The sequence below is a fragment of the Zalophus californianus genome, chromosome 2, assembly GCF_009762305.2.
Source record: "Zalophus californianus isolate mZalCal1 chromosome 2, mZalCal1.pri.v2, whole genome shotgun sequence".
Classification (NCBI taxonomy): domain Eukaryota; kingdom Metazoa; phylum Chordata; class Mammalia; order Carnivora; family Otariidae; genus Zalophus; species Zalophus californianus.
The window spans coordinates 63,060,775-63,084,194 of record NC_045596.1 but is presented as its reverse complement, the minus strand read 5'-3'; the positions used below and the strand labels follow the sequence as shown (position 1 = coordinate 63,084,194).

Genomic DNA, 23,420 nt, shown 5'->3' with positions numbered 1-23,420 from the left:
CTACAGATTTATGGTGCCCCCTCTAGCCTATGAGTTTCCACAAACAACTGGATTTGTCTCTGAGGTCTCCATTCTGTTCCATTGATTCATTCGTCTGTTCTTATTCCAAAACTACGCGTAAAACAATTAATAATTGCTTTGTATCATGTCAGTCTTTAGTAGGACTAGCCCTTTCCCTATCTTTATTCTTTGTATTTAAGGTTGATTAGTCATTAATCTTCATTCCTTCATATACATGTTAAAGTAACTTAATCAAGTTCCTCAAAGAAATCCAGCTGGAATGTTGATTGAAATTGCATTTGATTTGATTTGATTCCTTACTTTGAGGAACAACTGACATCTTTATAGTATCCTATCACATCACTCAAGAGCATAAACTCTCTCTCCATTTACTGACATATGTTATGGTGTTTATAACAGTCTTAAAGTCTTCTCCATAAGTTACCTAGTCTTGGTCAAGTGAATTCCTGGATAATTTATAGTTTTTCATTTCTATTATGAATGGTATCTTAATTTTGATTATATAGTGTAAGAACTACTATTAATGTTTACAGGTTGATCTTTATCTGGCAACACTGATGAATTTTTATTACTGATGATAATTTATAATCCCTGTTGATTTTCTAAAAAGATGATTGTATTTACTGAAAATAATGAAAGCTTCAGCGCTTCTGGTTCAGTCTTTACACATTTTTTTTCTTCCTTTCCAGTACCATCCAGGACCCCTAGTCCTCTGTAAGATAGTATTAAGGTATATTGGTAGTAGTAGAGTATAGTATTTATCAGTATGTTGGGAGCATTATTGTTCTGATCCCTATCTCAAAGGACCTGCATCTGAAGTTTCTCCACTGAGTATAAATATGTATTTGCTATAATACGCTGGTATGTAAGCTTTATCAATTTAAGGAGGTTTGCTTCTATTCTTAATTTGGCGAAATGTTTTTTATCATAAATATGTATTGATCCTTTTCAAAAGCTTTTTCTACAAAGACTGAAATAATTATATAATTATCTTTTATATGTGTGGAATGTGGGAAATCACTTTAATTAATTTTCTGATGTTGAGCCATCCTTTTATTCCTGGGTTAAACCTCACTTGATTTCGATGTGTTATTTTTTTAATAAACGGCTATATTCAGTCAATATTTTACTCTTTGCTATGTTCATAAGTGAAGTGATTTTGTAATTTTCTTTATCCCCGGTCTTTGGAATCAAGATTATACTAAATTCATAAAATTAACTAGGCAGGTTTCATTTTTCCTATATTCTGGCCCACCTTGTATAGGATAGGAATATCTGTTCCTTGAAAGTTTGGTGAAGTTCACCTGTGAGTCTATCCAAGCCTGGGATTTTTGGGGACATAGGTCTTTGACCTCCTTTTTAATCTGTCTCACGCTTATTGCTCTAGTTCAAGCTCTCTATTTTTTCCCCTAATCCCCTAATTTCCCCTATTTTTTCCCCTTAACATTTCATTTTTAAAACATGCACATTAGGTATAGAAATGAAGAAACCCCATGTAATTTTAAATTACAAACAATTCTTTAGCAATGGATTGTTCTTTTCTATCAAGGTACACATAGCTCAGATGTGTCCTAATATAATAAGCCTCAATTAGCCAGCCATTGGGGAGGGAGAACTAATGGTTAATTTAATTTTCTAGTTTGCTGAGGGTGAACTGAAGGCCTCGTGTTTCAACCTTGTTACTGGCAATCTTTATAAAATGTGTGAGTCTACTTTCCTGCCTTGGTAAGTACAATATGGTTAATGTTATTAAATCTGCCTGTGTTGATTGAAACTATTGCAATGTGTCAGAATCGATTCAAATTTCATTGAGTGTGAGCTGATGAAATCCTCACTAAGCCCCAGGCACAGTCTGAGAGCTGCCTTTTTGAGTAAGTTCCCAATTTCAACTTAAGTATGCATCTCCTCCTGCAAAGGTTTAGTGTAAAAACAAAAGCTCTGGTTGAAAGAAAAAAAGGATTGGTTTTGGTGAATGAATCTAGCTGATTAATTGACATGCAAACGGAGTCCACTGGTAATATTTACCAAGATTACAAATGTATTTACATCTGCCTCAGCAATCCTACCAACTTATCCCTTAGATACACTTATCCCTTGGATACACTTGTACTTTATGGAGTTGTGTATGCATATCACAACACTGTTTATAATAGCAAGAAACTGGAAACATCTATTGAAATGGTGGGTGCAAATATATAAATAATGGAATGATATGCAGCTGTTAAAAGAAGAATGAGAAGCTTCCTATAAACTGAAATGAGAAGAGCTCCAAAGCACAGAACCATGCTATCTATATCTTGAGTAAAACAAGAGGAAATTTAGCTATGCCTGAAACTAATGTGACATTGTATGTCAACTAGACTTCAGGTAAAAATAGGAAATTTAAAACATGTATTTTTCTTTCCTTCTATTCTCATAAAGAAAAGCTGAAATAAATAAAAATACTGTAATATCAAAAACAGGTAAACAACTTGCATGTACAATTCACAAGAGAATAACAATTCATGGCCACTAAACCTAAAAAAAAATATGTTGAGTGTCTATTATGTGCCTGGAATTTTAGAGCTAAAATTAATCACTCTCTTTAGGAGACATTTTGTTATCACTATTTTAAACTCAGAAAACACATTTATGCATTGACAGGGAGAGAGAAAACTCAGTCACATATCTCTATGTTTTAAGGATTATACAGGAAAGAGGATGAGTAGAAAAGACAAAATGTGTTTGCTATTTTTAAGAGACTTACTTTAATTGCCGAATACAGGGAATAGCCATAATGCTTCTTAAACTCTGCTCGAATGTCCAGAAGGTCTATTTCTGATCTGGACACCATTATTCGGTTCAGAGTAAACTCATCGGTTCCAGCACCCTGTTAAGAATACAGGTGTCCACAATACAAATCTCACTGGTCACAAGACAACATACAGATCTATATCTATGGAAAACAGATAATGGTGCACAAAATATTCAACCACAGTGACTCTTCTTCACTCATTTGTCATCAAACTTCATTGTTCATATATTCGAGAAATATTTATTGAGCACTTAACTCTGTGCGGTCACCATGCCAAGTGCTGAAAACAGAGATGAGATAGCCCTGTTAAGCATTCAATTTTGTAAAGGATATACTATGTAATGCAACATAGGGGAAATATTGGGTACTATGGGAGTATATATAAGGACGGCCTAAAATAGATCAAGGGTTAGGAAGGGTGTGCCTGAGAGAGTGGTATTTGACCTGGGGCCGAAATAATGAACCAGAGAAAGAAATCTACTACATGCCAGATATGCACTGTGCATATGGTAGCGAACAGCATGGATTACAGCTCTATTCGCATGGAGTTCACGTTTTCATGGATGGAGATGGACAGGAGAGAAAATTAACACATTGTTTATGTAAACAGTAATAAGAATTATGGAATGGAGTGTGACCGAAAGGAATCCAATCGACCTGTTTAGTCAGGAAAGACCTCTCTCAGGAGAGAGATAAGGAGCCGGCCATAGGTTGATATGGAGGAGGTCCATTCTAGGCAGAGAGGGCAACAAACGCAAAGGCTCTGATGTGGGATGACACTTGGCATAGTCAAGGACAGAAAGAAGGCCAAGGTGGCTGAGGCATAGAGGGCAAGGACGGGGGGGCGGGGCGGGGAACGGTATAACTTCAGAGAGTCGGGCAAGGCTAGCTCCTGTTGGGGCTACCCACTGAGGTGACTGAACACGGGACAAGGAGCAGCCTTGGGTGGGGGGTGAGGTGAGGGACAGGATGTGTTCACTTTGGACATAACTTTGAAGGCACACGTGGACCTCCATAGGAAATGTCCAGTAGAGAGACTGAAGTACGCATCTTCTCATGTGCCCGGCTCAGGCCAAGGCCTGAAGATAGAAAAGAGCAAGAAAAACACCTGTACTCAAGGACCTCACTGTCTAGCAGCAGCAACAGACAAGAAAGTGCAGGGTTTCTATAGCACGAAAGGCTGCTGACTCGACTTGGTTTATTTTAAGGGGCCACTGGGCCTTATCGGTCAGGCTTGAGGTTTGGTGTTCTAAACCAATTTCACTGCCTCCACTAACTGTGATGTGGGGAAGATAACGTAGTCAACGCTTCGCTGTACCTATCTCTAGAATGACTAGGATATTCACTACCAACCTCCAAGACAAAACGAGGACTCATCCAAGGAGGGAAGGGACATGAAATTCCATCAGTATGAAACAATATTTTTTTATATTCTCCTGGAGGGAGACTAAGAATGTATATGAAATTTCCAGACCTACCTTTAAAGCCTGATACAGTCTTTCAGCTAAAAAGGCAGGCATGTTTCTGGCACAATGAACTGTTATAAAAAGCAAAATAACGTTCAGTTTCATTGAATAGAAATTGAGTTAATCTACGGTAATATGTTTTTTTTTTAAAGATTCTTTGAGTAACCATACCGCTCTACCCCCTGATCACTATTAGCTTTTATTTACGATGGAGAGGTGAATGCCTCACCTGAATTTCAAAGGCTTATCAAGTCTTGATTCGCACGGAACTTAAGCACAGTCATTCTCTTTAGTCAGGGGGAAAATATAATTACCTGCCAAAGAAGCTCCCACAGCAGCTGACTCATCTGATCCCAGACGCACCAACACCTACGCTTACATCGATAACTCCCTAGGGTGTACCCTTGCTCCATTTCTAGCATCTCTGCTGATAAAGAACTTGGGCCCGCAGACTGCAGAGACCTCCTTCGGGGGACTGATCCGCTTACATAACGGTGTTTGTGTCTGCTTGTTAATCCACATGTCTCCAGGACCAGCTTCGGTCTGTGCCTGACTTTCTGTTCCATACTCCTGGTTAGCTTGGCCAAGAGGGAGGAGACCTAGAGTTCTGACCTGGGCTCCGCTTTGGGAGTCTATGGATATCTTCCCATAATAACCAAATAGTGTCAATTACCAAATCTAGTAAATTACTCAATTACTCCGTTTTCGACAAGCCTCAATAAAAATGCCAATAGAAACGTAATATTTTCATCTCTCCAGGAGTTTACTAATCCAAGCATGCTGACAAACCAATACAAAGTTAAAAGGCAAAGTCAAACCTAAAAAGATAACTTCTTCATGCATCCATTTAACAGTATTTATGGAGCATACTGTGTGCCCTGGGGACAGGGCCGGGGGCTACGGGAGCATAAGAGTGGGTCGGTCAGGCTTCTTACAGGAGACGAGTGAAACTTCCTGTTGATTTAAAACAAGTGCAAAGTAACTCAGGTTATAAGCACTGAAGGGCTTACCTATGGCCAGAAGTAGGTCTTCAAAATGCCCGGACAGTTCTCCTTTTATGCTGTCCTCAATGTCCTTCTGGCTGATATTTCTGTATTCGTCAAATGCTAAAAAGCAGCACCACAAAAAATATTTAAGGCATCCCAGTTGACCACAACTTGAATATATTCCAGTTTTTGATTTGATATGTAGCAAATCAAGTTAAGTGTCAAACTCAAAAACTCCTTCTTTAAACCACCAAAATTCGAGCATGGAAGTTTTTGTTTTTTTAAATTATTTACAATAAAACCTAAACCTCGGGGCGCCTGGGTGGCTCAGTCGGTTAAGCGTCTGCCTTCGGCTCAGGTCATGCTCCCAGGGCCCTGGGATCGAGCCCTGCACCGGGCTCCCCGCTCAGCAGGGAGTCTGCTTCTCCCTCTCCCTCTGCTTTTTCCCCCATTCATGCCCTCTCTGTCTCGCTCTCAAATAAATAAATAAAAATTTAAAAAGCCCCTAAACCTCATAGGCCATTTTCTTCAGTGATCTCTTTCTCTCTCCTCCCCTCTCCCTTCCCAGGTTGATGGAATTTACAATAGCTTGAAAGGTTAAATTAAAAATAATTTATCTAGTAAGGTGGGCTACTTTTAAATTATAGCAGCACCTGGGAAACAAGGGTGTGGTCATTAGTCAAATATGTTTTATCTGCTAAAGAAATCTTAATCATGCAGATTTCTTTCTGCTGAGTAAATCATTCCCTAAAGCAGCATGGCCTACTCACGCCTACCAGAGGTAATGTCTTGATCAGTTTTTGTCCCAAAGCAAAACCTATAGGTCACCAAGTACAGAGGCATACTTTGTAAGCCAAGTAAATTTTTCCCTAGGAAATTTTGAAAAAACTTGAAGAGAAATCTAGCATCGTTTGGTTTTTATTCTTCAAATAAAGGTACTCATAAAGCAAATAGCATACTATTAATATTATTTTATAAAAGAAGTGAAAGGTAATGCCAAAATTAAGGAGGGGCAATCTCAGAATTAAAAAGTCATGGTAATATCGTCACGTTTCCTTATTTTTCCATGAACTCAGCAGAAGCCTAGTCACGCACTGTGGTTGCTCTCTCGACCAGCACCTGGGAGCCACCTTCTGGGTGCTATTGCTCCCAGAAAGGTTCAGGGGGATACAGGAGTGAGGAGGTGGCTGCTTAGCAGTTCCATGTAATAGTTGGTCTGACCAAAAGAACTATGCCTGCCGCCTTTCCCCCATTCACTGTCGAATCAGAAAGAGCCGAATGTTAATCCTTATTAACACATTAACAGATACCCACCATGCCTGGTTTCTCTGGAAAGTGGCTAACCAGGGAAGAGATGGGTTGGAGGCAATGCCTTCCGGCTCCTCCGTACCACCGGAATAGTCCTCTCTGCTCTCACCCCAGAGGGCTCCCCTTTTCCTTCTCCCTGTTGTCCCTCTCCCACCTGTCACTTGTCACTCACTAGCTAATGCACTCAGCTTCCAGGGAACACAAGAGTAGGGTCAGTTCTGCCTTGAGTTGGAACACAGCTCCCTGTGTTTTCTCCTGAATTGTTTATACGTACAAATGGAACAGCCTTTGCAGTTTTTAATTTCGTTTTCCAGAATTTTGTATATTAAAGCCCAAAACATTTGCAGATGCAAGACAAAGCAAAAAGGGTTGTAATGTGAGTGCATACTCAGTTTCAGTTGAGGAAAACTCCTTAAACACAGGATCTCGGTGAATTTATCTTCATCTGTGCCCCATTTGTTCTCCCCGGCATTATAGAGAATCTATTGGACGAGAAGGAATATTTAGAATGTTATTATGGACACAACCTCTCTCTTTCTCTCTCTCTCTCTCTCTCTCTCTGGGCAGGGGGTTGGTGGAAGAAGAAGAGCAGGAGGTTTACTTGGAAGCAGGAGATAATCTCTTACCCAGGTCTCTCGCTGTTAGCGGACCAGGAACCTGAGAGTCGGGGAGGCTGGAGACAGAAGAAGAAGAACCAGCACGGGGGGAGGCAAAGAACCAGGGATGGGTGATGCCCAGCCTTCAGGTGTCTCCTCCCAAAAGGACAGGAGAGGGCAGCCTCCGCCGGTGCCACATGAATGAAAAAGCAGTCGAAGGGGAGAATGGTTACAGGAGATGTTGTCTCTGCTCTATTACTGACCTGGGCATCCTTTTTGGCCAGCAGCCCATCCACTTTCAGACTCTCATCTCTTCTGCCCTACACGGGGAAGATGAAAACGAAGGCAATTCTTTTAAGGACAGAAGATTCTAACACTTGGTATTCCAATCAGCAGGGCATTTTAGAGGTTTTTCTCCAGTGGAGACCATGAAGCACAGAGGAACTGGGCACGCGGGGCTCCTGTTCTGGCTCTGCTGCTCACTAGCCATGAAATTTCTAGCAAATCACACAATTTTCTGAGCCTCAGTTTCTTTCTCAAAGATCTTAAGGGGATGAAAAAACAGGCCACGGACTGGGAAAAAATATTGGCAAACACATATCTAATACAGGACTTATATCCAGAATATATAAAAAGCTCCTCTCACTTAAACAAATGAAAACCTAATTAAAAAATGGGCAAGAGATCCACACAGACATCAGATAAACAGTTGGCAAGAAAGCTCATGAAAAGATGCTCAATATCATATGTCATTAGGGAACTGAAAATTTAAAAAAAGAAAACACAACCATAAAATACCATGACATACCTACCAAATTGGCTAAAATCCAAAACCCTGACAACACCAAGTGCCGACAAGGATTTGGAACACCGAGAACTGTCATTCCTTGCCAGTGGGAATGCAAATTGATAAAGCCACTTTGGAAGAGTTTGGCCACTTCTTACAAAACCAACCACACTTTAACCATCATCCAGCAATTGTGCTCCTTGATATTCACCCAAGTGAGCTGAAAATGTAAGTCCACACAAAAACTATACATGAATGTTAGAAGTTTTTGTCCCTCATTGCCAAAACTTGGAAGAAACCAAGATGCCCTTCAACAGGTGAAACAAACTGGCATATATCCATACCATGGACTAGTATTCAGTGATTAAAAGGAAAAGAGCTATCAAGCCCTGAGAGACACTTAGCATTTTAGCAAATGTAAGAAGCCAGTCCGAAGAGGCAATGTGCTGTATAGTTCCCACCATATGACATTCTGGAAAAGGTAAAACAATAGAGACAGTAAAAAGATCAGTGGTTGCCAGGGGTTTGAAGGGAGGAAGAGAAGGATGAAGAGCTGGAGCACAGGGATTTTAGGGCAGTAAAACTATTCTGTGCGATACTGTAATGGTGGGTGCATGACGTTATACATTTGTCCAAACCCATGAGTGAAACTTAATGGACCCTGTGGACTCTGGTTAATCATAATGTGTAAGCGTTCATCCACCAGCTATACTATGCCACCCTCATGCAAGGTATTAATAGCAGCGGACACTGTGAGGGGCATATGGGAGCTCTCTGTACTTTCTGCTCCACTTCTCTGGAAACCTAAAAAGATTTTTATGCTCTTAAAAATAAGGTCTATTAAAACACAAAACCCTTGCAGCTTGCCTCCACCTCTCATGCTGAGGGCTCTTGGCGAAGCGCGCATGCGTGCATGCTTGTGCTCGCAGCCCATTATAGAGAGAGGCGAGATAGGAAAAGGGAGATTGCCTGAATTATTTTGAAAACTCTAGGTGAATGAAATGTTCGGCTTTAACATTTATAAAATGCATTTATTCCCATTTTCAAACATTAGGTCCTGTACGCCTGTCTGATTTCCATATGATTTCTTTTCCTTTTCAGTGTGACTGCTAGCTTGTCTTTTCGGCCTGGTTCGTGGTATGCTCTGCTCTAGTAAGAAAACGCGGTGTCTCATTGGTACTGCTACAAATCATCGCGTTTTATGTGCTCAGTACTGCACATGCCCACTCTCTCTCTGAATCTTCACAACACCCCTGGAGGTTGGTACTATTATTATTTTAATTTTACAGATGTGAAAACAAAGGTGTTTTTTTAAAAGATTTTATTTATTTATTTGACAGAGAGAGACACAGCGAGAGAGAGAGAACACAAGCAGGGGGGCGGGGCAGAGGGAGAAGCAGACTCGCTGCTGAGCAGGGAGCCCGATGCGGGGCTCGATGCGGGGCTCGATCCCAGGACCCTGGGATCATGACCTGAGCTGAAGGCAGACACTTAACCACTGAGCCACCCAGGCACCCTGAAAACAAAGGTTTTAGGGCTTAAAGTAGCTTGTCCACATAAAGCTAGTAGGCAGTAAAGGAGCCTGAGAGAACTGAAGCCCTACTGTTCACTGTTTCCTGGGGCTGTTGTGTGCTCATGTGAGTGTATAAATGGGTGTGCACTTATACACAGAAACCTCTGGGACAGTATGTTTGTGCCAGTGCCTCATAAATTTGGGTTTGTAGGTTCAATCTTTAAGGTTTTCACCATCTGAAGGAACTGAAACCATAATTAGGATAAATTGTTTCCTTGTGGCACCATGCCTCACTTTGACGACTACTATTTCTACCCTCAGGCTGAGGCCAGTGTTGGGATTTTCTCACACATTAGGAGCTATATAAATCAGCTGAAAGAGGCCAGTGAGATATGGCTGAAATCACTTCCTCTCTACACACATCGGTGGTGATACCTCACCCTTGACGTTACCTCCTTTATTATAAAGTCATGAACCTCCTGAGAAGAGAGAACTAGGTGTGGCCTCATTTGGTCATACACTGATGAATGATTTAGCAACTCTTCCAAAGGTGGCAGAGATAAAGTTACAGCAAGTCTTTTTTGTTTGTTTTTATTCTTGCAAGTCTTTTTTTTTTTTAATCCAGAGACTGATATACCCATTTCTGAAGATAATTTTTCTATATCAAGCTTCGTACTTAATTTAAATGCCGACAAAAGAAAGATATATTTTTTGGAGTCCAGATAGGAAAATGTAAGATGAACAAATTATTTCACGAGGAAAATTGCAATCTCATTGTCTCCATTTGGCTATTTTTAAACTCCCTAAAAATTATTAACGAGCGTGCAGCTTATCGGGCAGCTAAGCAATATAAAATAAAAACTTACATCTGCCAGAGTCAACAGAGCCTTCCGGAAATCACCAGATGTTTCAGAACTAATGTCATCTCCAAGACTCTTCTTATATACTGAAGCCAAATAAGAATACATTAAGAATACATTAAGCCTTGACAAACTGAAAAACATTATTACAAAACCGAGAAAAGCTTAAATGTCAACACTGGCAAGGAATGAGTACCTGAGAAAATAAATCTTGACTCTTTTTTTTTAACTTCTTGGGGCTCTTCTGATAGGGATACATTCTTCTCGTAACTATTATTATAGTGTGTGTTGTGGTAGATACAGAAGAACAGAAAGAATTGCCATGGAAAAGCCAGGGTGGGCAAGCTGCTAGTTTGCCTTCTGATTACTATTTCATTCCGCCACAGTAACAGAACACTGTCCTTGAGCAAGACCTACTGCCCACAACTTAGACTGCATTCTCAGCTTTCCTCTTAGCTTAGTACCTTAGGTACAGCTCCATGACTAAGTTATTGGCAATGAAACGTAGGTGAACATATGTGACATTGCTGGGAAATCTCCTTAAGGATGGCTCGTGCCCTTCCTCCATCCGCCTGCCTGGTCTGTAGACTGATGCCTGGAGCTCAGGCAACCATCTTGAACCATGAAGAGAAGGACTACATCTTAGCGACAGCAGCGACGGAAGCAAGAAGGGGCCTGGGTTCCTGAAAGCGTTGAGGAGCTACCACACCAGTCCTGTAACTGCCTGTCTCCGACTTCTTCTACATATGGGAGAAGTACATTTTTCTCTTATCTGAGCCACTGCTTGTTTCATCGAGCCTAACCTTAATTGTGATGTATATGGCTAGACTGTATAATGTGATACCTCTCAAAAGTGAGAAAGCTACCCTAAAATATACTACTTCCCATGACAAATGCCAATTATGTGTTCACGTATTTGAGTACTGACTAGTTGTAGCCCCTCCTGCATAGCCTGCATTGTGCAATGTCTACTGGTTTCAAATCGATTTTCTGCTCCATCCATGAGGTGGTGATTCACTAGCGGCCACTATGTACCTGGATGTAGCTGACACCAGGTCGCTATCTGAACTCTGCCCGCATCCTTCTCAAGACCTCTATGGTCATATAAATGTTTTTGGCCTTTTAAATCAACAGAAGATGATTACAGAAGGTGATATGAGATTATCTAATAGCAAGAACTGTGTTGAAACAGAAACTCTTCCAGCATGATTTTAGTCTTTTTTTTTTACAAAGTCTATAATTTTTTAAAGCAACCGAAATAAGCAAAATCCATTATGAATGCAAATTATTTATCTAAATAATAACACTTTATAGGCACCGTTTTATCTAACAGTTATGATATTGTTTTATCTATCCTTCATTCTAATTAGAAAAAAAATTTTTTTAATACAAGAAAAAGTTCAGAATTCAGCTCTCTTTTTAGACTCTATCGTGTCATTGTACTAGACCAGCTACATGAAACACTGGGTCCTTTTATGAGAGCCAAGATGGCAGCCGACTTCGATGGATTTCGTATGCATGGGCCTCCATTTTACATTATATGGCACCATCACCCTTGCTGCAGTTGACTGCCATAGGGTTGCCATCTGACTCTAAGTGGTCAGCAGCCAAAGAGGTGAGTTGGTGGGAGAATGGTGCCCAAAATAACGCTATCTATTAGAGGGCGCCTTCCTGAGCTCATTGAATCTTCTCTTAGGGAGTGAGCTGCACAGAAAAAGAGACAAAGACAGTAACAAAGAAGGAGAAAAACTCCAAGGAATAAAGGGCAAAAGAGAAGCCAAGAATAACCGTAAGCCATGGGGGCAAATAAAAGCCTGAGTAGACAAATACCTCGTGGTAAGGGGAGAGAAGTGGCGTGGTACTGTCAAGAACAGTAGAAGCAGAAGGGAGAGGAAGGAGTTACTGTAACAGAAATATCAGCACAGGGAGCAGTGGATGCCTGATGCTGAGGGAGCCACAGATAACAGAGTCCCTAGGGTAGTGCTGTGTCCTAAATCTCCGTAAAGCTTGGCTACACATGACTGGGCCTGTTTCCTTCTTTCACTCCTTATGTATCATGAATCCCTCTTAATCAAAGTAACCTAAATGCCAGTCCATTCCTTATAGCCTTAGAGAGCTTACCTCACACGGATATTGAGGCCCCCGATAACTCTGAACTATGATCACAGGTCATATTTGCAAAACGACAGTCCTAAATGCTAGAACTTTCTTCTTGGCTCTTAAGACGACAATCTCAATCTTGGGGATGTTAATTCAATGCCTATTTGAATTTATCCCTCACTGTTCTGGACACTGAAGCTACAGCAGTGAACAAAACCAGACAAAATTCCTGGCTTCACAGAGTTTACGTCTCAGGGTTGTTTGTACATAGATGCTGGACCCCAGAAAGCCATCGAGGGGCAGGTCAATTCATGGAGCAGTAATTCTTCTAAGAACCACTAGGAAGTAACCAGGCACCTTGGTATAGAGCCTCTGGCCCCGATGATTTTTTATATGCAAATCTCATTAAATTGAGAGAACCAAATATTTTAAACACCTACAATGTGAGGGTAATCCTCCCGGGACTGTGCTGTAACTTGTGTTGTCATGCTAACCCTGGGGGAGGGGGTCTGTGCCAGAATTACACTGAAGGGACTTTCTCATTTTTACACAGCTAACAGACTACGAGGACTTGGGCTAATTATACTGAATCCACATGCTCAACACATTCTCTAAATGGTTCATCTAATTTTCCACACCCCAAATCACGAGGCTAATCTAAGTGGTTTTTAACATATAATATTGATATATAATGATTTGAATCTCTTACACTGGTAGCTGATTCAATTAGGCAGTGATTGCCAAGAGCAAAATCCACCACAGCTGTAATGTGCTAAGTGCAAAGTGTCAATGCCACGGTTTATGCAGCAGTTTCTAGCTCAGGTCATATTCACATTTTCTCTGAAGATCCACCGTCCTTAGCCCATTTTAGAATGTATCCTTCTTTTTATGTCTTTCTGCCCAAAATGCCTTGTGAAGAAGAGCTTGGTGGATTTCTGGGGAGAGCCACATGGGCTCCTATGTGTGTGGACAGTGGTAAAAGTAAGCAGAGAATAAGCCCACCTGTGTAGTAAGCTTGCGAGATCTCCTTCATCTGCCTGCTTGTTCTGGTGGTTAAGATTTCAATCAGTGCATGTTCACTTGTTCCAGTGCCCTGAAAAAGAAAAGGAAATCTATTTTTAGAATACTTGAAAAGCTTAATGTCATGCATTTCAGGCTTAATACTGATGAAAAGAAGTTGTCAGTAAGTCAGCATAAGGTTGTATATTGCTCTAATGCGGTTTTCTCATTTTTTTCATATGTTTTAGTATGAAAATAACACAAATCATCTAAACTGACATCAAATTGTTCAAGAAAACTTCCCACTCCAGTGTAAAAATCAATTGAATAACTGCAGGGAGAAATAGTGTAAAGGGAAAAGCCCATGTCATTCAAGATCAGAAGTGAGCATTCGAATATGCCATTATGTTTAGAAAGGGCTCTGCAGTTCTTTTGAATGAGTTCATCCTTCTGCTAATGCACTAGGTCAGCAGGTATCATCTTCATACAGGGAGATTTTTAAAGCCTTAATAATGTATGTCATGGGCCTCGTTGATTTGGGGACTAGTTACCCTGAGCCTTGGTTTATACTGAGGTCACCGAATCATGCTGTGACTCCAAGAAAAGCCTTTTACACTAGAACTTGGTCAAATAAGGTCAATGCAGCTTATGAACTGAGGCTAAATTCTGTCCCTCTGTGGCAGAGGTTCCTAGTTACCCTCAATGTCTCTCCTTTTTAATTAGCTAATTAATTAATTTAAAAACAGACTAGTTTTCACAGTTTTTAGATCAGGGTTTGGTTCACAGCAAAACTGAACAGACCTCAACTCTTTTACCTTCCTTGCCTTAGTAATATTGAACCCTCAATTTTTAACTTAGCACATAGCTACCCAAGTAGATATATTACTCAGCTTCCCTTAGAACTAGGTTTATTCATATAACAAATTACATAGACTATATGTAAAGTACCCTGTGCAGTTTCTGAGAGTCCTGAAGGAGAGGAAATGAACCCTTCTTTGTCTCTCACTGTCTTTTTGGCTGACTGAGACAAAGATACAATGCCTGGATCTTGAGTTCCCATCTTTAGCCAACAAGTGGAATCTACAAGCTAAAGATGGTAAAACCTCAAGATCGAAGGAACCAGAGTCTCTGATAATGGTTGTGCCAGGACACCCAGCTCTGGACTGACTACTGTGGATTTCTTTTGCATCAGAGAGAATTTTTTCTAATCCTTGTTGGTGAATCTAATCCTTATCATGCCACCTGTTAAACTGTCCCCCATGTGGCAGCCACAGAAATGCACTGCTCAGATTTTATTTTAAGAGAATCTGCTGCAAATAATGTCTTTGGGTGATAGCCTCCAATCGTCAGAGCTCTGGATCTGCCACAGTTGACAAAGAGGTCACGCTCCCTCCAAGCTGCTCTCAGCAAGTGACTGAACATTGAAGGGGTACTGGAGCTGGACCATTTCTGCCCAGTGTAGGACTTCTCCAAAGGGCAATCTTTGCTCAGGAGCTCCCCACTGGCCTGCCACAGCTTTCTCAGAGCTGCACTGTAGACGGAAGCGCTTCCTATCCAAGGCACTTCCTTCCCTCTCTCCTTTCATGTGTGACAGACCCGAATTGCCATCTGAAGTTCCACCCAACCTCCCCGGCTCTGTCTCCTCTTTATCCTTCATAAGATTTCCCCCAAGAAATCTCTTGTGTACCTCATTCCATCTTGCCATCTTCTTTTTGGGTGCCCATACCTCTTCCACGGAAGAGAAAGTCTCCCCCAACTCTGATAAGGAGGTAGAATACAGCTTATACCTCAGACCTAGACTCCTTCCTTCCCCTCCTTCCTGTCAACACATGTGTTGAGTACCTACTTCATTTCAGGTTTTCCTCTTGGAACAGAAGATACAGACCAAGACTGATGAGGTTCCCTGCTATGATGGAGATTTGCCTTTTAATTGAATGGACAAATATACAAACAACAACAACAACAAACCCCAAGATAATTTTAGATGGGAACAGGTGTAATTAAGAAAATAAAACTGAGTGAATCGATAGAAAATATATGGAGGGAAAACACTCCAGATGGAAAAACATCATGTAGAAAGACCTCAAGGTAGGAATAAGCTTAGAACGTTCAAGCAGCAGAGAGAAGGCCAGTGTAGCTACAGCATTGAATCGGGGGGACAGGGAGGAGAGGGCGTGGTAGACAGTTTTATGGTACTTTATCAACTTGGCCAGGCTACAGTCCTCAGTTACTCAATCAAACACAGATCTAGGTGTTGCTGTGAAGGTATTTTGTAGACGTAACTAAAGTCCATTAGTGAGTGTCTTTAAGCAAGGGAGATTATCCCAGATATTTTAGGTGGGCCCAGTTTAGTCAGTTGAAAGGCCTTAAGAGCAGAGCTGAGGCTTCTCTGAAGAAGAAATACCACCTGTGGGCAGCAGCTCCAGCTTTGCTGAGAGTTCCAGCTTCCCCTTCCTAACAGTCTGCCCTACAGATTTTGGATTTGCCTAGTCAGATCCATAATTATGTAACCAAGCCCTTGCAATAAATCTCACAATATATATATATATCTCCCACCTACTGCTTCTGCTTCTCTGGGAAACCCTGACTGATACAGATAGAATTTTTAAAAAGTCACAGAGACGGACAGGATCCAGACTGTGATGGGTGATAAAGGTCATGGTAAGAAGCATGGATTTTAAGTATTCAAGGCCACTGGAGATTTATGCAGGTGAATAGTATAATTCTAAAAATAACTGTATAAACATAATTTTGGCTACTCTGTGGTGAGTGGATTCCAGGTGGGCAAAAACAGAGGCAAGGGACCAAGTAGGAAGGTATTGATATGGTCCAGTCAAGAGATGGTGGTGGTTGAACTAGAATGGTAGCAATGGATTTTGAGAGACACGCACACATTTCTGACAGACTTGCAGACAGATTTGGGAATAGAGCAAATGGATTTGCCGATGGATTTTGGGAGCTCTGAAGAGTGAGGGAAAGCAAGGGATCAAAGATAATCCTAGGTTTCTGACCTAAGCAATGGGGTTGATGATGGTGCCATCTACTCTCAATGACAACAAAGTGGAGAATTTGACTCTTTGGGTCAAAAACCAAGGAAATGAAATTACGATATGATGCTATTCTTTCAGCCCAGGTTCACCGGGCTCAAGGTTCTGCAACCGTTCCCCATTTCAGGACTGTTCTACCACTTGGATAGTGCAGCATCAAAATGACACCCAAATCTGTCCTATTTACACCCATCTCTCAAGTGTGCGCTGGAAGTAAGTCATTATTCTTGATGACACAGTTAAATCTCAAGCCCAAATTGGGCTCATACCTTCATGGATTTCTTCAGCTGCTTTGCGTCGAACACAGCCGGAGGAGTCACAAGGGCCACCATGAGTTGCTTAAAGTGGCCAGAGAGATCGCCCTTCAAGTCATCTTTCAGTTCCTAAAATAAAACACCCCAAAGAGGAAAGCATGAAATACTTTTCCTTTCTCTTTCTATAAAGTCACATCCTGAAAGATAAACAAAGGTATCAATTCAGACAAAAATATGCCAATTCACAGGGAATAAACAGAAATGGTGAACTATTTCTAAGGATAGCACGCTGCATTTTGTGACTGCTTCCAAGATGTTCTGTTTTATAGGTTTTCTGAACGAAAGCCAATGGAGGGGGTTACATAAGTGCCACAGAGAGGAACCGTGTATCAAAATGCATTTCCTAGGCTCCAGATGCTCCCAATATTTGGGTTGGGGATAGAAGAAGAGGAAGGGGAGCCCTTTAATTCACACCCAGCGTCACCAGTAGGTGCTTCTCAGTGACTGCCAAAGAGCGCGGGAGAGAAAAGGGAAGGAGAGACAGGGGCTGGTCACCTGCCTCTGCTGAGCGCGGAACCGCGAGGCATCAAAGCAGTTTTCTGGCAACAACAGCGGGTAAGACCCTACATGTAACGAGCCGGTATTACTTATTATTGTCCTTTGGCACTGTTTTCACACATTACGTAAGTACAGTCCAACTCATCTGCTTGAAGGCAGGTCGTATGGTTTTTATTTCTAATACTGAAATGAGTGTTAGTGAATTATTATTATTATTTTTAAAGATTTTGTTTATTTTTTGACAGAGAGAGACACAGCGAGAGAGGGAACACGGGCAGGGGGAGTGGGAGAGGGAGAGAAGCAGGCTTCCCGCTGAGCAGGGAGCCCGATGCGGGGCTCGATCCCAGGACCCTGGGACCATGACCCGAGCCGAAGGCAGACGCTTAACCGACTGAGCCACCCAGGTGCCCCGAATTATTATTTTTCTTGCTCTTGATTATTTTCAGCTCTGAGACAGAGGCTGGCAGCCTCCCAGACCACTCTGACAATGTGGACACATACCAACATCTACCAGGCCACCAGGGGGCCCAGGGGGGCGGCAGACTAAACAAATGGGATGGAGCCAAGTGTCACTAGTTCTGCCTTAATCAGCACAGGGTGTTTCCTCTCTAAATGCTAAGCTTTACTACCATCTGTCCTCAACCCAGGACTTTCCAACTGAACCTCACTTCACATGTTCTCAATCCATCCCACTGTGAGAAACGGTGTCCCCCTTCACCTTGTCCTTCCTCCATAGTCCGGAAATCCTGAAAGGCCAATGGATCATTCATGTTCCCTATACATGAGCGCTTTGCCTTGTCAAGAAGCTTGGCAATTAATTTAATGTGACAGGTGTTTCCTGGGTACCTGCTCTGTGCTAGGCATTTAAAGGTGAGTTAGACACAATCTTTATTCCTTGGAGATTATGCCCTAAGAGGAAAACCAGAAATATTCAAAGATAAAATGTCAATATAATATGTTAAGTATCTGATAAAGTGTGAAGGTTAAATATTAAGAAGGGTGTCTTAATGGGGTCTGGGGGCTTGGAGGACACTGTCAGGAGGTGATGCCTGAGCTGCCTTTGGATGGTCTCTACACCCTCTCAGTTCTCACCTGGTCTCAACAGCCTGACTGCTGTTACCACTCTTTCCCCTCCACAGTTTGTGAGCCACAGAAGTTTAAACAGTCTTTTGCAAATATAAAGTAGCTTCTAGTATTCCCTTGCTTACAGACTTCCAGTGATTCTCTATTGTTCTTAGAATAAAACCTAAACCTCTGTACAAAGACCCCAAGGCCCAGCATATTCTAACCCCCTCTCCAACATCATCTCTTCCATCTGCTCCCCTTATTCTCCATACTCCTGCCATATTAGAAGTCTTTCTGTTTCTTAAATAGTCCCAGCTTGTTTTTGCTTCAGGGCTTTTGCGTGTGCTGTGACTTCTGTCTGAAATGTTCTTCCCCAGATCAAGTAAGGCAGAATCCTTAGTACTGTTTGGTTTTAGTTGAGAGTAAGGCAACCTCCCTCACTGATATGTCTTTACCACCCTATTTCAAGGAGCCATTCAGCAGCTACTCTCTGCCATATCACCCCATTTTAATTCTTTCATAACATTTACTAATATCTAAATATTTTATTTAGTTCTTATCTTCCTAATAAAATGGTAGCTCCATGATAAAAAGAAGGATCTGCTTTTTAGACCAGTGAATCTCCAATGTCTAGGATATCTCCTGACATGGAGTAATACCCCATTCCTGACACAGAGTAGTTTATTATTGAACAAATACACCATGTGGAAAAAAAACCACAAAATGTTCTTGTATAGTTCCTGTATAGCTTCTGCTACTTAGTAAGTTTTCATGTGCTGAATGAATTAAATCTACAATTACAAAGATATTTTAGAGTTGGAAGAGAAATTAAAGATGATCTGAGACAGGATCTATCAGTTAATTGGTCAGATAATTCTTTGTTGTGTGGGCCATCTTCTGCATTGCAAGATCTTTAGCAGCATTCCTGACCTCCACCCACCAGATTCCAGAAACATCCCTCTCTCTCCCTCCAGATGTGAAAATCAAAATGTCTCAAGACATTGCCAGATATCCAAATCATTCCTCATTTAAAGCCATTGGTCGGTCTCTCTTTAAAACAATCCTCCTTATCCAACAGGTAAAAAAATGAAGGCCCCGAAAGATCAAATAACATGAGCAAGGCCGTTCAGCCTGTTAAGGGCAAACCAGGACTCACACGCCAGGCTGTTGACTAGATACACAGGGTACTTTCTGTTACACTCGGCCTGAAACAAAAGATCTTTGGTGTAATCATGGGGGAGCATCTCTGATCCATAGTGATTAACTCTTTACTGGCTGTTACGTTAATCAAATTGTACCTTTCCATATGCTGCTTGATATTCCTGAACAATCAGCTGGCGTTGTGCATTCGTCCTTTCAGTCAGAATGCTGATGAGCGTTTTCTCGTCTGTTCCTAAATGAAACGAAAATAATTTTACTCACCATCAACCCAAAGATGCTTAATATCTGTCATGAACAAAAGAAAAAAATGATTAATGGTTTGAAACAAATGCAGACAGGAAGGCATTTTGGTTTTTAACTTCCAGGTTCTTACCAGGTTGGAATCTCCATTTCTTTGCCAGGCTTTTGGAAAAGAAAATTAACTTTGGAGAGTTTGGGGGGGGAGGGGAATAATCATTGTCCAAATATTCCTCTCTGTATATCAGACAGAGGGAGTAGTGCAAGGAATATGCTGCTTTTGAGCTGGGTTTTTTTCACCCTTATGAGTTTCAGTTACTGTCTTATCACCTTTTATCTCTCTATTGCCATACTTGATATCAAATTATTTTTTCTCTAGAAAAAAGGAACTGACATGTATTGAGAACCTGCCATATTCTAGGCCCCTTTTAGTCATTGTCATAGTTAATATTCACAGAAACTGTGGGCACTGGGTATGATTAAGCTGTTCCAAAGGTGAAAACACTAATATTTAGATAAGTTATCTCATGTGCCAAAGTCATGCAGCTTTTAAGTGGTGTAGCAAGAACGTGAACCCAAATCTGTGACTCTAAAACATTTATTTCCCTCTCTGATCCGTACCTCTTTCAGGCATCCCAGACCATATACTTAAGCACCTCTTCTAAGTAAAGGGCTGATGCTGGCCTGCTTAAGAATGCCCTCAAGGTCCCAATTTTCTTGGTAATTATAGTATGAAGCTAGAGTGGGAAGCTGTGTCTGCCTCCTTTGCAGCAGAGGACTCCCCCTGGTTGGGGAACTGTGAGTTGGCTTGTGAGCCTTGGGCCTGCGTGATTAGAATGGCTCAACTTCTGTGTGTTGAGTGACCCCCATACACCTTGGCTACACATGCCAGTGGCCATGGTACACGCTCTACATCAGGGATGGGGCAAAATAAACTGAGAACTTGGTTAGCTGCTGGGCCTCCCAGTGAAGGGTACTGCTCCCCCGTAATGCTGGTCTTGCATTCTTCTAGTAAACACAGAACTAGATCAAAGCCCAGCTGTGTCGCATGAGTCCAATGATCGATTTGAACCTCTAATGGCATCTGTGTTGGTGCAAGACTAAACACCTCCAAGTGCACAAGCAGTATCTCAAACTCAGATGATCCAGGTGGAATTCATTCTCTTTCCTCTCTAACTCGTCTCTCATCCTATGTTCCCTCATCAATGACATCACTACGGATATAGTCATCAAACCAAAAATCCTGGCAGTCATCCTACACTCCTTTCTTTTCTTCACTCCCTACATTGTAGCAATCATCTGCCTCTCTTGAATTTGTCCTCTCCTCTGCCCCTGTGCACACAGCATACTATACCTAGAAACTTCAATAGCCTCCTGATTTGGCCCCCTTACAGTTCACACCAAGGATGATTGCCCCAGTAAATTCTTTAAAATGTGCCTGATCATGTCAATCCCTTGGGTGAAATCCTAATGGCTCTCTGTAACCTTCATGATGAAGCTCAAGCCCCTTAGCTCGTTACACCTGCTCAATAGGGCCTAGCTCCTGTCTCAAGTCTCTGTTGTAATTTTCTACCCCTTCTCAACATCTCTATGCCCTATGCCCCAAGACTCCAGATATAACCACTCCTGACAGTTCCGTGAAGTTTGTATGCTAGAAGGTTCTTTATCTCTTAGTTTTGCAAATGCTCAAGACCAGAAACTAGGGGCACCTGGGTGGCTCAGTGTCTGCCTACTATTAAGTGTTTGCCTTCATCTCAGGTCATGATCCCAGGGTCCTGGGATAGAGCCCTGTGTCGGGCTCCCTGCTCCATGGGAAGCCTGCTTCTCCCTCTCCCTCTCCCCCTGCTTGTGTTCCCTCTCTCGCTGTGTCTCTCTCTGTCAAATAAATAAATAAAATCTAAAAAAAAAAAAAAAAAAAGACCAGAAACTAAAACAAGCTGCCTTGTGGTTCAGAGACTGGATTTGACACATCTCTAATGCAAATACCATTATGACACCTGGTTCTGGACTAAGAACACATCAGTAATGGTCCTCACAAGCATCTCAAAGTAGGTCTGCAACCCAACATGCAAAAATTTGTGAAGAAACATAATGTTAAGAAAAAAAGACAAGCAATAGAATATAAGACTATTATTTCATTCAATTTGACATTAACCTCATGGAACAATCTACTCAACATGGAACCTAAATAGGGAAGGCATAGAGATAAATGAAGAAATACTTGTCATTTAAAAACAGAAAAAAAAAAACCCCAAATGACAGAAACAAGATAGTATTACAACTGATATAAAAATCCAAAGAGTATATTTCATGGAACTTGACAAACTGACCCTAATATTTGGCGGCGGGGGGGGGGGGGGGAGAGGGGGTAAAGGGTCAAAAAAAGCTCTTGCCTTACTAGACACTAATTATAAAATTAGAATAGTAATTATGACTATGTGATATGGAGCCAGGGATAGGCAAACAGACCAATGGAGCAGAAACAGAGAAACTTAGAAGACAATGCGGCATTACTAATCAGTGTGCAAAGGAGGTGTTCTTCAATAAATTGTACTGGGACAATCAACCAGCCACATGGGATAAAACAAAATTAGATACCTTTAAATAACTTACAAACATTAATTCCACATAGATTGAAAATCCCACAGTGAAAAATAAGATTGTAAAACTCTGGGGAGAAAATACAGGAGAATATCTTTATGAGCTCATTATAGAAAAGACATGTAGGAAAAATACTGGTAAACTTGATTTCCCTGAAATTTAAAATTTCTAGGCAATATAAGTTACTATAACCAATGTTAAAAGAAAACCACAGACTAGGAGAAGATATTTTCATGGATTGTAATTTTTTTTAAAATTTGTATCCAGAATTTATAAAAAACAATCTTGCCAATCATGAAGAAGACAATCCAACTGAAAAATGGATAAAGATAGGAAGACATAATTCATGGAAGAAGCAGATGAACAAGAAAGGAGACTCAGCCATATCAGTCATGGGGGATGGGGGGGAGTGGGGAAGCAAACATACATACAGGATGAGATTCAATTTTAGACCCACTCAATTAGGAAAACAGAAGAGTGTGACCCCAGCAAATACTGGGGAGAACATGGGGCAAGAGTAAGTTTCACAGATACCGAACTGCTGGTAGGAATGCTAATTTGCATATTCATTTTAGAGAGCAGTTTGGCAAAATTTCTTTTTTTTTTAAGATTATTATTTATTTATTGAGAGAGATAATGAGAGAGAGAAAGCATGAGAAGGGGGGAGAGTCAGAGGGAGAAGCAGACTCCCCGCTGAGCAGGGAGCCTGATGAAGGACTCGATCCCAGGACTCCAGGATCATGACCTGAGCCGAAGGCAGTTGCTTAACCAACTGAGCCACCCAGGTGCCCTGGCAAAATTTCTAGTTAATTTGAAGATGAACATCTTCAACCTCGAAATTCCATTTGCTATATTCTAGAGAAATGGAAGCAAATGTGCACAGACATAAGCAGGAATATTCAATGCAGCATTTTAATACTATAATAGAAAAGGATTATAGGCAATTTAAATGTTCCATCAATATCCCATCTTACAATATAATAATCCAATAGACTACTATGCAAGTAAAGTTAATGAACTAGAGCTAAACATATCAACATGGATAAATCTCAAAAACAAAATGTTAA

At 41.2% G+C, this 23,420-nt stretch overlaps 1 protein-coding gene across 1 annotated transcript in view; it reads right to left on the bottom strand.

Annotated features, from left to right (window-relative positions):
• ANXA3 (annexin A3) overlaps nt 1–23,420 on the bottom strand; it is a 47,943-nt gene that overhangs the window by 4,864 nt on the left and 19,659 nt on the right. Inside the window, exons 4-12 of the mRNA XM_027600353.2 lie at nt 19,653–19,747; nt 16,747–16,860; nt 13,434–13,524; nt 10,338–10,417; nt 7,435–7,491; nt 6,964–7,057; nt 5,292–5,387; nt 4,294–4,352; nt 2,768–2,890 (exon numbers count right to left, since the gene is read on the bottom strand). Coding sequence (XP_027456154.1) covers nt 2,768–2,890; nt 4,294–4,352; nt 5,292–5,387; nt 6,964–7,057; nt 7,435–7,491; nt 10,338–10,417; nt 13,434–13,524; nt 16,747–16,860; nt 19,653–19,747 — 809 coding nt within the window. The remainder of the gene's footprint in view (nt 1–2,767; nt 2,891–4,293; nt 4,353–5,291; nt 5,388–6,963; nt 7,058–7,434; nt 7,492–10,337; nt 10,418–13,433; nt 13,525–16,746; nt 16,861–19,652; nt 19,748–23,420) is intronic.